Here is a 15,368-nt window from a genome sequence, read left to right as displayed (position 1 = left end):
TGCCAGACACGGCTAGTTACACTGCTCCTGTGGCTCCATGAGCCTCATTTCGAGAGGAAGCAGGCCGGCGTTCAGGAGTAGCAGCCCCAGAAAGCAGGTGCCAGGTTGCTTCTAGCCCTTCCCAGCAGTGAAAGCTGAAGTCCTGCCACCACTGACTGAACACAGATGGTGCAATCAAGGCAGTATTAGCAGTTCCTAATTTTACACAGGACAAATTCGTTGTTATATGATTGGGCTTGTACCCATTCACCCACCCCAGTCAGGGAGAGGGGGCAAGCACAGAAATATTTGGGTCCTGAGAAAAAGCTTGGAGTAACAAAAGCAAGAGAGAAAATTAATTTCAGAAATGTGCAAGAGAAGTTTTCAAATCTTTGTCCATGGGGCACTAGCATCTGTGAGGTCCACAGAGCCATAGTGCCCTCACAATGTTTCCAATTAAAAGGCTTCTGATAAAATAGCAGGAGAAATATTGAGGATTGACAGTGACTGTAGTCCAAAAACATGACTTTAACAAACTACGGTTTGTGAAGTCTGTCTTGGTACTCTATTGCATATGTTTTCTAAGACAGACTACTGCATCTCCAGGACATGCAGAAATTGTCTTCTGATTGATAGAGGTCAAACTGATTTGGGTGACATATGTGATTTATAGATTTTACAAAGGTGTTCAAGCTAGCAGCATTCTGCACATGCATGTGAATATTTAGCACATGACAAGATTAAGTTCCTACTGACTTCAGTGACGTAGAATTCAATTATTGCTTGTGAAAAATACAGGCATTCTTTGTCCATTTAGAAAGCAGTCTAGAAGCTGCAAAGTTGTCTTCATTCGCTAGCTATGATCCAAAGAGTGTCACATTCTTTCAGCTGTGTAACAGCTCATGCTTTCAGATGCATAATAGCAAATTCTTTGAATGATTTACTGCAGCAGCAAAAAGCAGCTGTGTACTATTTCTTAACCTTTCTTAACATGGCCCTTAATAAACCGTATTTCTTAGATCACATGAAGAAAAATGTTCTCTTCTAGCATTGATCTGGTAAGAGATAATAGCAGCAGTAGGCACCCTTTAGAAAATGTATCTAAGGGTTAAGCATTTTATTCTAAAATCACAAACAAGCTAAATTTACTTTCTAAATACAAAATACAGCAAATGAAATGTAGTCACAAATGTAAATTATTTTTCCCTCTGTTTCTGTGTAGAGAGAAAAAGGAGCTCCATTGCACAGACTATTCTGGTCAGTTCCCATACTGCACACAGCCTGCTGTGATATGAAATCTGACTTGTATCTCCTTCAACAACAGAAAGTGCTATTGTGTTAAGTATTACTGTAACAGAAAGTAAGCAATGACCATAAGAATAATTCTGAATAGCAGCAGGACAGGTACAAACATTTTAGACTTTCTGTTTTTTTCCCCAAAGACATCATTCTTCAATTGTTCTTTTGATCAGAAATAAACTCAGTTTTCACCTTTCAAAAGATCCACAAATAATTCAAAATAAAGCAACCATTTTATTGCAAAATATGCGGTGATCATTTACAGCTAAAGAAAACACGTATACCAAAAAAGAGTTAAAACTATCAGCAGGTAACAGCTACTGGAACTTGAAGGCACATCAGGAATAAGAAAGTTAAAAATTAAGGCCTATCCTGTTGGCCTGAGAGTATGCTGTGCAATTAATACACATTTGTTTTCCATGCATACTTTCATTTTGCAAAGCCCTGTATAAAACACAAACGCAGCTTGAGTATTACCCTGTTATTGGTAAACAAAAGGTGAAGATGACAGATGTCATATATTCTTGTGAGGGGTTGGATGGCATCAGCATCCATATGGAGGAGACAGCAATGATTAAAGATTAGGGACAGTCTTGAAAACCAGATGAAGGAATGGCCAGAATGATGTCTGGTGAAAAGTCACTCAAGCACTCACTCTAATTAGTGATATATAGTTTTATATACAGTGTATCAGCTATTGCACATTCAGGAGATTTATCAGGCCAGCCCGGCCTCTAGTGTCTTTCTCAGTGCCAATGCGTGGGTAAGTAAATACTTAGCAGAGCTCAAACTTTAATGAGAAAGTCTGAAGCTCTGGCACGTTTGGGATCATGAACTGATCAGGAAGGAGTAGAGATAGGTTCTGATAGCTTCATGGTGGGCAAACTGAAAACAAAACAAAACCAAACCAAACCAACAAAAAACCTAAAAAACATTTTCAGACCTGGCCTCAGTGGTGGTGCAGTGTGTTATAAATGTAAGAGTTAGCGTGGATCCTGAGAGACAGACAGGTGACTGGGTTTTAGATGGCTACAAAGTCAATGAAATAACACTTTCACTAGCAGAGTCAAAAAAACAGCTGAGGTTCTGAAAGGCAGATACGAAGTGTATAAATATCTAGGGAAAGATAAAGTTAAGTATAGCTGTATTACCTGATGAGGAAAGAAATAAAATTAAAAATAAGATTTACAAATAAGTGATCAACAGCACTTTTGACTTCAGTCAAAAGTTAACTAAACAAGGCATGTTAAGAAGTTGAAAGAGCAAGCTGGGTACTTGGATGGTATTCAAGCTGGCAGTAGCTGATGACTCTTATCCTAGGATGCTCCAGCAATCAGCCACATCAGTGTGGACCATGAGTGTTGCTCTTTGAGAACTCACAGAGCACAGAAGAGTCCAAGAGAGCAATGGGACAAGCGCAAGGAATCTAATAAGAAGGGGGCTCTGTCAGTCAACCTAAACCTGGAAAAAGGCTAGAATAACTTTTATAAAATCCTATTTGTAAACACATATGGAAAAGTAACCCAGCAACCATCAGCCAATGTGGTTTTGTCAGGAACAAAGTATTCCCTACCCCACTACCAATCCATTTCCTTCTCTGTGAAAACTGTCCTGGTGGCCAAGGATGCACAAGATACCAAACCTCCCTCTTGCTGTAGAGTTTTCATGGGTGAAGTACGGGGCTCCAATCCATACTGACCATAAGGAGAATCCTAACAGTACAAAATGCTCTCAGAAAGCAATTACCAAAGGTTTACTGGGAACATGGGAAGATACTCAAAAGCAGGGTCCTGCAAGGCTTTGCCTGTGATCTACCCCATTCAGTGTGTTCACAAACAACTCAGACTATAGAGTAAAAGAGGACATCTGCAAGATTTCTGCATGATACCATACTTGGATGAACTGTAAGCAGCATAGAAGACAGGTCTAGAATTCTGGTATCTTGATAAACTTGGTCCGAGATCCATTAGAGATGGGTATGCAGACATAAAATACAGGGGCACAAAATGGAGATTATAAGTGGTACCAAAATGGATCTGGGATGTTCGCAGACTGTGAAGTGAATGCAAGTCAATGGGATGCTATTGCAAAAAGGCAAGTGTAATTCCAGTGTGTGTTAGATGTATGCAAGTGCCAGAAGTTAATTGTCCCAGCTACTCTGCACTAGCCTCAGCCAGCACTTTGGGTCACATTTTGGACCATATGATTTAAAAGTACAGTCAAACAGGAGAGGATCCAGAGAAGAGCACCAGCAATTGCTAGACTTAGAAGACATGACCTGTGAAAAATGATTCAATTAACTGGGTTTACTTAAGAAAAGGCTAGGAGAACACGATAGCAATGTTCATATGAGGGCACTGTTCATCACATCTATTGCCAGTAAGAACAAGTAATTGTCTTAACTTGCAGGGATAAACTCTTCCTGTGATACCTCTCCAGTTGTCCGGTTCAACAGTGGTACGTGCTGCTTACAGGGTCATGGGATTCCTTTCATTTTAAGCTTTTAAGAGTTAGAGAAACACTTGCTAGTTACAGTCTTGGCAGATTTGATCCAATCTCATAGCAAAGAGATGGACTAGATAACTTTTTGAGATTTCCCTTAGTCCTTACTTCTCTGAAAGATCTTCAGCATTTAGCAATGTTTTGCACACTGTTTTTGATTCTGTAACAGCTATGAACAAGGAACACACAAATACATTTGCCACACCACCAAAGTGCTCTACGGACCTTAACTTCATATATTTAATTGACAGTATTTTTCAGAGGAAAGCTGTGCTGTATTTCCTGAAAAAGCTGAGACACTGAATAGATTCCTGTCAGATAACAGTGTTGGGACAACTACAGATTCCACCTTTCCCAGAAACCCCAATGCTAAAAGCCATGTAAGAGAATTGTAACTGTATACCCAATCTATTCCACCTTTTTTTGAAAGCTACCAAGACAACACAACTCCCTCAGTGAGTCTCTGTTGTGCCTTATCTATATAAAAACTGTAACAATACATTAAAACATTTCCAAATAATTTTCGAAACAGACAGTAAAATTCCACAGACAGAACTTGACACCCTCCCACTGTCTGGACTAAAGCAACATGATGCTACAGAACATGGAAAATCACATACTGAATACCAGTTCAAAGCTGAGTTTTGGAGCTGAATTCGAAGTCCACTGCAAAACTTGTGAGGGTCTAGATAGGTAAATCAAAGGCTCTCAAATTACACACAGCAGAATGGGGCTGAGTAGACAGAAAAACAAGCTGACCTTTACTTTATTTGTGGATTCTGTAGAACTAATCGAGTTTACTGGTCAGACCTCAGGAAGACCATGCTTCTACTAAAGCCGAACACTCCCCAGCTTGTTTCTGTGAAAACGGGAAATAAAACAGACCTCAAGCCTATCACTATTTGATGATAAAAGAAATTCCACTTATTAGCTTTTCTTATGAAGATGGAAAAACAGTTCAATACAGTTTACAGAAATGCTACAAATTCCTTCATTACTATGTGGTTTGCAAACAGCCCGTGGTCATTAGCTTTACTTGAGCTGAAGTGTTTTCAGCTCAACAGCAAATAACCAAATGGGATAATCTCCAGGGACGTTTTGAGAGCACTGCATAAAGCCAACCATTTCCTTAAGGCTACACAGCAACTGCCTTCAACTTCTATTTCAGATTTTTCACCCAGCTTTTTGATAGCAAGAAGCCAGAAACCCTTAGAGATAGGTAAAATAGAGGTACATAAACTAGACTGAGAAACACAAATTGCAACACCGTTCTTGATTATTCAGTAGTCCCTGAGATGGCTTCACCATAATCACACGTGCTAACTTTTACTCTGGGATCTAAAGAGAGACATTTTTCAGAACATTTTAAGCCCTGCTAAAATAGAATCTCAGATGTCACTTAAAGAGATTCCCAGAAGAGATGTGGGCTTCTGAAAACCCCAAATCACTTTTTCAAGTTGCTCCACAAGTATCCATGCAGCCAATGCCCACAGTGACAAGATCAGAACCCTTTACCTAAATGCTGTCCCTGCACAAAGATGAATCCTTCTCAAGGGAACATGGGAGACTTTCTATGCCTATTTTTCTTTCTTGTAAAGTTAGACTGCTTCAAGTTCCAGGACTTTCCACAGCCAGGAAATTAATTTTATAAGTGCAGTAATACTTGTTTTTACAAGCAGGCAGGAAATATGACATTTTACATTTTAGTTTTTAAATTCTCTTTAATTAGACACGTTACAATGCACAACTGTGTCTTTAGGCAGGTAACAGGGTGCCATCCTTCAGATCAGGAAGAGATGATGGAGAATTCCTAGTCCTTCCTCTGACCTTTTAGGTACAAGGAATATTGCAGATATTCTAAATGAGGACAATTCCCACATTTAGTAGAGCATTCCCCCTATACTTATAAAGCCTTTATAACAATTCAGTCATAGCTTTCATTTATTTCTGTAATTGAGATTGCAGCTGCTGCAGCTAGCTATCTTATTGAACTGAGGATCACCCTTGCTTTCTAATACATAAACCCCCCATCATTTTATAGGGTATTTTCAACTTGAGCATCATGAAGTTTTGAAAATACAATTCTAACTGAAGTTAAGCATCCCACTAGCGATGCAGCTTTCCAGCTCTTCAGTGCTCATTAAGAGAGATTGCTTATGAAACAAAATCTTTTTATTTAATGCTACACAATCTGAATTGAAGGAATAGAACATATACTTCACCTCAGGACCAAGCTATAGGGATACATCCCAGAACATTTTCCAAAGTAAAACCAGATTACCAAATACCAATCAGTGCAAGAAACATCTTTATCTATTCGCACTCAGTGTATTTTTAGACAAACTACAGCATCAGAACATTTAAGTACCTCTCCCCCATACAGAACAGAGGTCAAGAGCAGATTTCTTGCCTTGTGGGAGCCAGTTTGTCAGGATATATGTATTGATAACATTAAAGAAAAATAAATGAAGCATTACATTCTGATGTCAGGTGTACAAGTGCAGTAGTGGATTACTCTCAGAGGAGAACAACATTATCTATAAAAGTTAAGTGGTATACAGGTCATCCTGGAGTGACTATAATACAGAGAAACTTTATGCCAAAGTAAGTATTTACAGAGATACTGTCACAGCAAAGAGGACAGGAAGCTAGTCTCACAGAAGTAGTTCAATAAAGAGCAAATGAGTTGACGAAGACAAAGGCTTTGACTTTATATAATAAAATACCAAGTGCATTCTTTTAAGTGAATGAGTCTTTGAGACTATGGTCCTAGATTTTAGGAAGCCATTTGAAGGTCAGATGTACAGTCCTGCTGCGTAGCAAGGGTTACTTGGACTGCCACGATTTTTACATCTGCTGTAACCTCAGTAAATCACAATTCTAGTAAGTCAGTCACAGCAATTCTAGTATTGCTTCTTACTGCAAGGTCAAAACTAAAGCTCTTAAATAAGCCCCCTCCAAATGCCAAAGATGGGATTTTGTATAGCAGACCTTCTAGCACAATTCAGATGTTTCTCTACTTCTGTGCTGTACATATGGGATTAGAACTGAGCCCACAACACTTTAAAGGTAATTATGTTTAGCTGCTCAAATATTCTTGGCCAGAGAGTTATTATCCAGATTTTTCTTGTCAATGCAACTTTAATCACATCTGATTTCTTAAAGTAGCCATACTATTTTAGTTACTTTGGCTCTTTTCCAACAGGCTTATTTTAAGATGGTTGTGAATAAAGGTTTTAATGGCTGGCTATTTTGCATATTTCTTGAAGAGTTGCTACTGAAATAATCAGATGCATTTGAGGGGGAACATGTGCGGCTGACTGCTCAAAATATCATTAAAGATCTTTTAAAATCAATTTTTCAACTAAGAGCAGAATTGCTTTAATCTAATATTTGCGAGCCTTTTTCAAACCAGCATACTCAGAAGCATTCAATCCTGCCACTTCCTTGCTTCCTCAGCCATCTACCAAATATAAAGGATAACAAGCATAACCAGAGTCTCTCCAGTGCATGACTTCAAGAAACATGATCCCTCACAGTAAAGGAATCCCATTCAAAATGGCTTGCAGTATTAGACTCCAATACACAGGACAAAAAATGGCAGAATCTCACAATTCATCATGCAGCTTCTGGGGAGCCTGCTGCGCTTTGAGCCAACAACTTGACCACTAGTGACTGGGCTCGAGCAGGCAGCACACTGAACAGTAAATCTGAGCAGCTTTCCTTTTCACTTAAGATTAATTTACTGTAATGTACATTACTTTCAGTGGAATGATACTGCTCATGTTTTGGCAGGTTGGGGAAAATTCCACTTTGTCTTTTTTGTTATTTTATAAGGCAGATAATGCAGAAAGTTGAAACAGAACTTCTACAAGGATTTAATCTGTGATATTGTAAAATCAAAGTACTACTTTATTAAATGAGTTATTTTACACAATATGAACATCAATATAATTACAATTGTAAAAAATTTTTTATAACAAGTATGGACTGATTTTTCAGGATTTCCAAATAGGGCACAACTGTACATTTACACAGAATTGTCTTTGCATGAAGCCCAAGAGGGAACAGCATAAAAATATGAATGTTTCTGTAGCCCCTTCATTTTTGCTGATCAACAGTTTTAGAAAAGCAGCTGCAGGTTTGTTATGTAAGGTCTGACAGTAGAAGAGTCAATAGGTGCCATGATTTCACCTATAAAAAACAAGAATAACTCAGTTAAGCTGAACCATTACACAATGCTGTTTACCTTTGTGTGAATGAAATATCATAATACTGCTTTTTACCTCATTTCAGCCTTTTATTATAACCACTTTCAGTTACAGCCTAACTGGCTATTGGGAGATCTCTTCTATAGTTAACACAGAGGTTAAGTTTTATACTTGAATGCAGAAAAATCTGCATTCACTTGCATAGCTTCAGGAACAAAAAGGCTCAATTGTTGAAAATGTACTAAACAACTATTTCCATTATACATTTTGTAGCAACAGACAGAATGTATTTATTGTATGTATTTTGTTCAAAGCAAATCTATATTTCAAAGTGAGAACTAAAGTATTCCTACAATTCTAAGAATGACCATTTGAAATAACGTTAATCCCTTCTAAAACAACCTCCACACACACCAAAATGCCACAGCCATTTCACCTGTCTAAGTATCAGCTTGCTTCTCCGGTGTAACAGCACAGGGGTATAACTTTAACCTATAGTTAATTTTCATACTAAAGGAAACAAAGCAAGTTCTAAGTCCCAGTTGGTGGTGGTAAAAAAAAACCCCACAGATTCATAACATATCTTTCTCAGACAATAATTTAAAAATTAAAGTAATGACCTGTAGACAACTTTACGCCTGAACATCAGCCAATTCTGGAGGAAGTGGAGTCTTAGGATGCTTGCTTTCAAAGTGCTGTTTGAAGGTCTTGGGATCCGGCATTTGTGTCTGATTAAAGAGAGATATTTAACTTTATGCACAGTACAAGAGTTAAATCATACTACAAAAACTGTTCCCCCCTATGTTTTATTTTCTTTTTCCTGATGCAACTGCTTTAGTGACAGAAGCACCATTAATTTAGCTGCAGTTTGAGAGTATTTAACCTCAGATTTTGAGAGAGGTGCTTTTAAGCACTAGTATCACACTTCTTCGGCGTGTTCATCAACAGTATTATTCTTGCTAGAAGTTTCCCTGCAGATCTTACACTTCACATGCCAGTTTGGTGGAAAATCTACCTCATTACCATTTTCTTTTTCAACACCAAAAAGATAAACCTTTATCCTTTTCAGAATCAAATCTTTATGCAAGCTACTTTTGTTTATCAGTAGGCCAAAGAGTTATGTTGCATAGCTTGTGCCAAGTAGAGATTCAGTCTCTCTCAGATCATTGCTACTACACAGTTGCAGGCATCAACTGTCCAAAGTGATTGCTGCTACAGCCCGATTTCACAAGAAGAGGAGCTGGTTACAAGTAGTGAAGTGAACAGCCCTTAATTTTGAATCTTAAGACATTCAAAGCGACAAATCTATTCTGGGACTGACCATTTAAGTGAAAATGACAAGTTTATCCTTCAGCTCCTCAACGAGCACATTCAGGAAAACCAGCCAAAAGGAAAGTATAATCTGATTAGTGCTCACATTTCTGTTCTCTTGTCAAGTAATTTATTCTAGTAGAAGCTACTGTGTATCAAACTTACACTAAAGCTTTTGGCACCACCACTTTTCCTCTCTACATGTAAGATGGGCCAATTCCAACCCAAAGAAAAGACGTTTCCATTTGGAGATTAAAAAGGAAGTGATCTCACACATTTTACACGTCATACTAACACCACATGCAGACCCCTGAAATCCAAAAGGCCAGACAACTACACAAAACGTATCTGTACATGACCCCTCAGATTTTTTCGTATCTCAATTATCAGTACAGCTGAATAATCTGTGAGCAAGTCACATAACGGATGCAAATACTTATAGCAACAAGCTAGACAGCCACTCAAGAAGTATTTTAGTTTCCACTAGATAATCTTCTAAAAATCCTGCTCTAGGCTGGAAGACAGATCTCCCTACAATAATATTATGTCTTCAGTTCCTCTTACCCTACAAACAGTGCAGGTATATATCAAGGCAGCCTTGGCTGCAGCCTTCTGATCATGTCCTTGTTTCTTTTTTTGCTCAGCTTGCTTTTTGGCATTTTTCTGCTGCGACTGAATCTTCTGCTGTCCACGAGCCATATCTACAAACAAAAAGAAGACATTTAGTCTACAAATGTGAGAAACTACTGATGCTAGCTGACTCAGAAGCCGTAACCATGAGCACAGTACAGTCATGCACTCTGTCTATAAGGCCTACAACTCCCATAACTCATATAAAACAGACATCTGTTCAAGCTCTTTACTATGTAAAAACTCTCTAGCCTTAATATTGTTCTTACGATACGCACCAGAATTGTTAGGCCATTCTAAGGTTTCTTCCTCTACAAAGCTTCAGCTTCAGTCTACCTCCGAAAAGTGTTTTCAACTGTCAGAGTAATTAGTTTCCTTTACAGTTAATAGAAATTTATTCTCTATTTCCACAAGTACAGTAAAATTTACGTTTTGTTGTTTTTTTTTTTTTTTTTTTTTTTTTTAAAAGTTTACGACTCAGCCTTTATTTCTAGAACTTGAAACAGGTTCCAAGAAAGTAAAATCAAAGTATTACCCAAGCTGTATTACTGTCTTCTGGTGTATGTGCTTGTGAGCTGCTTTGGAGTTGGGAATGCTAAGAAGAATAGGCCACCCCCTCTTTATTCAGGGCTATTTTTTACAGGTGGCCATTCTTTTTGATTTTCATCTGACTTCACATGCATGCATACTTCTTAAGAAGAAGTAAAATCGCCCCCATAAGAAGCTGTTACTTTATATAACACAGGAGCATAACAGAAGCAAACACTATTGCCATATGCCATCAGGTCCACCACAAGAAACGAGAGACAAAAATCACATTTCAGGCAGCAGCAAAACAGAGTATTTTACAACAGCAATGCCCCACCTGCATGCAGCCTACTAGGACACCCAATTGAGCTTGCACCCCACCCCCAGAGCAGCCACCAGGCAGGATTTGGGCACACCAACAGAGCAGGCTTCAGAGCGTGGTTATATAACCCAGCAGCCCACTTTCCGCTATTATCTTTCTCACAATCCCTCATGGCCCACGCACCATCCAGTTGTGCAGCTCTCACAGAAGCACAAGACTTACTACACAAGCACAGGACTGCTAGTGAAGTCCACTGTTTTCGGGATAACTAACCAGTAAAGCCTAACGTTCCCAGGAGGTTGCCTGGTTGGCCACTGCCCCTCTACGCAACCTGGGAATTCGCCGTAAGTTCGGTCCTTGTGAGAGACACCGCCGGGTTACAACAGGTCTGTCGTGCAGTCCTTCCCACAAGGACAGATGGCCTTCCACTGCAAGAGGAAGAAAGGCCTATCCAAACACTGACCTCCAGAAAACAGGCATAAAAAGCCCTTAAAACCATTATGAAAATTAAGCTTCTATGAAGCATCAACAACATCTGGAAATTCACTAGTACTGCAAGAATTTCTGGATATGTAGCATCACAGTGCTTAACACTGAGCAAAGAAGATGGTCCCGAGACCCAAACAGCTCTTGCAGATTGAGAGGCACCTCTCGGGCCACAGTCCAGTATAAACCACCACTCTGTAACCCTTTGCAGAAGTATTACACTACATCTTCAGTGTTCCCTCCTCTTCCCCCACCAGCTTCGCTGAAGGAGAAATTAGAAGACCATATGGCTAACAAAATCAAACACAAGAAAACACAAGTATACACGTCAGTTTCCATAAGATACATCATCAAATGTTAATAAGACTAAAAATACCAGTCTATGTTTCACTGTATGCTATAGTTACTCCGAAACATCCCAGACAGGGCCTAACACTGTTTGCATACAGCATGGCTCAACAAGAACACTGAATTCCTATTAAAAATAAAACAAAACACACACAAAAAAAGAAGCAATAGCCAATAGTTTTGCACACACTAGAAGGAACTGTAGGTTTTATTTATGTTCTATTTTACTAGTATTACAGTAATCCTCCAGAAGTCAGGGGGCTCCTGATAGAAGATACTCATATGTAATAAAAATATAATTTTTTTCATAAAGCGTTTGTATATTACTTTGTATTTCAGTCCCTTGATAAGAGCTTGTTAAGTAGTGCACTGCAACAGCCAATCACACTGAGCTTGTATGTTATTTGGCAATGGCTGGTTTCACTTAAGACACAAACAAGAAAACATGAACAAAAACACCTGCTTAAAAGTATTAAGTTCCATATGATGCCCGAAACCAAAAACCTGTAAATTGAAATACTGCAAATTACACTAATACAGTTAAAACACACAGAGTGAGAACTCGAGTTATTGAAATATTAAGATTATCTGGACTATCACTATTCTCTGAAAGCGACAAAAATAATCCCAAAGTTGGTTTAAGAGAACGATGAGCCCATCTGCAAGTCCAAATCTCTATTTCAGTTGCACAACACAGGTAAGTGCTGTCTTATCAGCCACACCCTCAAGGAGTCCAGCAAACCGACCTGCTGTTTTGAAATAAAAATGTGTGAGCATATAGGAATCCCAACACCACAGAAAAATTTGCCGCCCTATCGTAACAGCGACAGGACGGGCAGTACAGGGCAGCGAGGCTGAAGCCTGCAGGACGTCAGTGCCCCACGCAGGGTCGTTTCCTTGTAAGTAACCAAAACCTGAGCAGAGAGTTTCAAGTCCTAAAACTGGACACCGACAGCTGCTTCCGCTGTCACTTCCCGAAACAAACAGGAGCTTGCGGCACCCTCCTGGCTCCCCCGGCCGAGGGCTGGGCCCGGGGCGGCAGCGGCAGCGCAACGAGGGAAGCCCCCGGCCTGCGGCGCGGCGGGGAGGCCGCGGCCCCCGGGGCGGGCCGAGGGGCGGCCGCAGCCGGGCCAGCCCCACCGCCTGCTCCGCCGCAAGGGCCCGAGGAAGGAAGAGGATCCCCCGCCGCCGCGGGAGGGTAGGCGGCCCACGGCGGGCCGGGAGCGGAATCCCCCCTATACCCGCCCGGGGCGGGCCTCGCTGCTGCTGCTGCTCCGCCACCGCGGCCGGGCCCCCTCCCCTGCCACCCCCGCCCCGCCCCCCCGCGCGAAGGGGCCCCCAGAGCCGCCGCCGCTCACCCGGGCTGTGAGTCCGGCCTGGGCGGCCCTGGCGAGCGGGTGGAGATGGCTCCGCGCGGCCCCGCTGCAGCCGCCGCCGCCGCTGCCCGAGAGGAGGAGGAGGAGGAGGAGGAGGAGGGAGAACCGGAGCGGCGGGATGGGGAGGGGGGACGGTGCCGCCACTGCGCATGCGCGGCCCCGCCCCGGCGCCCCAGCCCCGGCGGCCAATGGCGGCGCCCACCCGTTACATAAGGCGGGGGGGAGGGAAACGGGCGCCGCCACCATGCTGACCTCCGCGGGGGCGGGGCTCGTGCGCTTGGTGGGGGCGCGCGCCGCTCGCTCGCCCGTGAGGAGAAAAAACGCGCCCCCCCCCCCATCCCCCCCCGGTTCTCCTCAGCGTGAGGGGCGAAGGCGTCCTGCGCGGCTTTCCACACCCCAAAAAAAAAAACGGGCGGCGGCAGGGCTAGACCCGGGCACCCCGCTGGTGGCACGCGCGCGGAGTCCGCCGTACTCGGAGAAAATGGTGACCGGAGGTGGGAGGTGGCCGCGCTGGAGCGGGGACACAGCCAGGGAGCGCGGCTGAGCCCCGGCCGCTTTGTTCCCGGAGGACCGTGAGCCCCGGGAAGCGGCCGGGGGGTTTCCCCGGGGCTCCGGCTGCCGCTGTGGGCAGCGCCGGTGGGACTGCGGTGGGCGCCTGCCCTCAGCCCAGCTCCTCTGGGCGGCGAGCCCCGCCGCCTGCCGCGCTCCTCTGTGCTCGGCGCACAGCCGCAGCCTAAAAATAGTTGCCGTTCCTCAGTGAGATCGAGAAAAATGGCTGTGGCGAGGCCGTAGGGAAGGGGCTGGAGATGAGGGCAGGCGGGGATCCTGGAGAGAATGCAATCCTGTTCGGGCGGCAGTTCACGCAGCGGGCCCACACACAGGCTTGGAAGGGTTAAATGGATTTAAAGCAGAAGGAAACCGCCCGAGATGAGAAGCAGAGTTCGCTTCAAGTTGAAAGGGCGCTAGATCTACTTTTGATGTTTCAGGAAAGGACTGCAGAGGAAGTCATTTACAGGCTGCATTCACAGTGCAAGTGATTTGAAAAGTATTAGCTTGCATGAATAGAAACGTAGGCGGGCCCTGTAAAGATGGGTAAAGGAGCACTTTATTTTCTGCCGACATCTTCATATATCCCAAAGGAAGGCTGAATGTGCCTTCTCAGATTACACACCTGTTAGGAAAAGGAGAAATACAGGCAGCATCTCCACTCAGAGGTGACATTCTGCCAGTCTTTGAGCAGTTGCTGTAGCTTTAAAATAAGCCTGGAGCTGAACAATTCTGTGTTTGGGGCAAAACGGCAAACATAATATGCATACTAGAGGAATTACGAGGTGTTGGCTTGGCATTTTACAGGGGCTTAGGCTAGATGAGTGTAATGTTCCCTTCTGATGTGAGAGAGAGGAAAAAGCAACAAAGAAAAAAACCCCTAAAGCAGTACAGTGAATGTTTTGGGGCATCGTTATGAGTCATGCCCAGAGCATGATTGCAGTTACAGAGGAGGTGCATAACATATTTCTGACACTTAAGTCACTAGAAGTAGGTCTGGATGTGGCTACATCTAAGACAGTCAAACATAAGCCTATGATGAAAAATTAAGTTCTTAACATTTTCCTGAAAAAATTATTTTCCTAACATTCCTGATGGCAATGATGTCTTTCACATTAAACTGATAGTGTTGAAAATGCTTATACCTGGACAGTGCAATCCACACTGCGTTAAAATGATCTCGTCAGTAGGTTCTGAACTCTATGGAAATAGGCAACTATAAAAAAACACTGAAAGTGCACGTGTGCTTGTGGGGTGGTGGGGAGAGGTGGGCATTTGGGGTTCTGTGTTTGGAAGCAGGTGGCTTTCAGAATGAGGTTTTGCTTTGATCTGAGAGAAGAGTAGCCTCTTTCCTGGCTGATGCTATTTTGGGACCGCTGGCCTCAGATGTGGAACTGGAGATGGCTTTCAAGGGTCGTGTCCCCATACTATAGTGCTGCTACGCATCTGGTTGGACAAGAATTTCAAATAAATCAGATCTCCTGAGAACACACTGAGATCTGGCTGGTCTCTGAACATTTTTCTGCTTTTGGGAGAACAGAGGATCTCCTTGCAGAACAGGGGACTGTGGCCATCCCCCTGGCTGCTCTGTCTTTTGTCCCTTTTTGCTATAGATCCTGGTCACAGCATTGCACCATGTATTGCCCAAATCATGGCTCTGCAATTTAGATGCTTCCAAAGACACCATTAGGAAACAAAAGCCCGGTGTGAGAGAAGAATACGAGTCCCCATAGCTGAGATTTCTACCATGAAGATAATAAGGAAAATTTCCCATTCACTCTAAATAATTTTTCAAAATGTATTCACTGCATGAAACTTAATTATCTCACC

General features: G+C 42.4%; 1 protein-coding gene across 2 annotated transcripts; it reads right to left on the bottom strand.

The window, feature by feature from the left end:
* Positions 1-5,481: 5,481 nt before the first annotated feature.
* ZNF706 (zinc finger protein 706) lies at positions 5,482-13,134 on the bottom strand. Of its 2 annotated transcripts, XM_042785941.1 has the most exons (5): positions 12,975-13,065; positions 11,056-11,210; positions 9,867-10,003; positions 8,612-8,719; positions 5,482-7,974 (listed from the first exon to the last, which is right to left on the bottom strand). In XM_042785941.1, the coding sequence occupies exons 3-4, from the start codon at positions 9,999-10,001 to the stop codon at positions 8,624-8,626; spliced, it is 231 nt and encodes a 76-aa protein (XP_042641875.1). In that variant the 5' UTR covers positions 10,002-10,003; positions 11,056-11,210; positions 12,975-13,065; the 3' UTR covers positions 5,482-7,974; positions 8,612-8,623. The 2 variants fall into 2 exon arrangements, with proteins under 2 accessions (XP_042641875.1, XP_042641874.1); XM_042785940.1 differs by lacking the exon at positions 11,056-11,210 and having other exon boundaries at positions 12,975-13,134.
* Between the last annotated feature and the right edge of the window lie 2,234 nt (positions 13,135-15,368).

The sequence above is a fragment of the Tyto alba genome, unplaced genomic scaffold (genome assembly GCF_018691265.1).
Source record: "Tyto alba isolate M040663 unplaced genomic scaffold, T.alba_DEE_v4.0 Super-Scaffold_9, whole genome shotgun sequence".
NCBI classification, from domain to species: domain Eukaryota; kingdom Metazoa; phylum Chordata; class Aves; order Strigiformes; family Tytonidae; genus Tyto; species Tyto alba.
Note: the sequence above shows the minus strand (reverse complement) of the source record. Positions and strands in the feature narration are given on the sequence as shown.

Bases quoted from the DNA above. Each gene is read 5' to 3' on its own strand.
- ZNF706 (XM_042785940.1), bottom strand. From the start codon at position 10,001: ATGGCTCGTGGACAGCAGAAGATTCAGTCGCAGCAGAAAAATGCCAAA. The intron at 8,720-9,866 runs GTAAGAGGAACT...CTCTTTAATCAG, and splicing joins ATACCTGCACTGTTTGTAGG to ACACAAATGCCGGATCCCAA.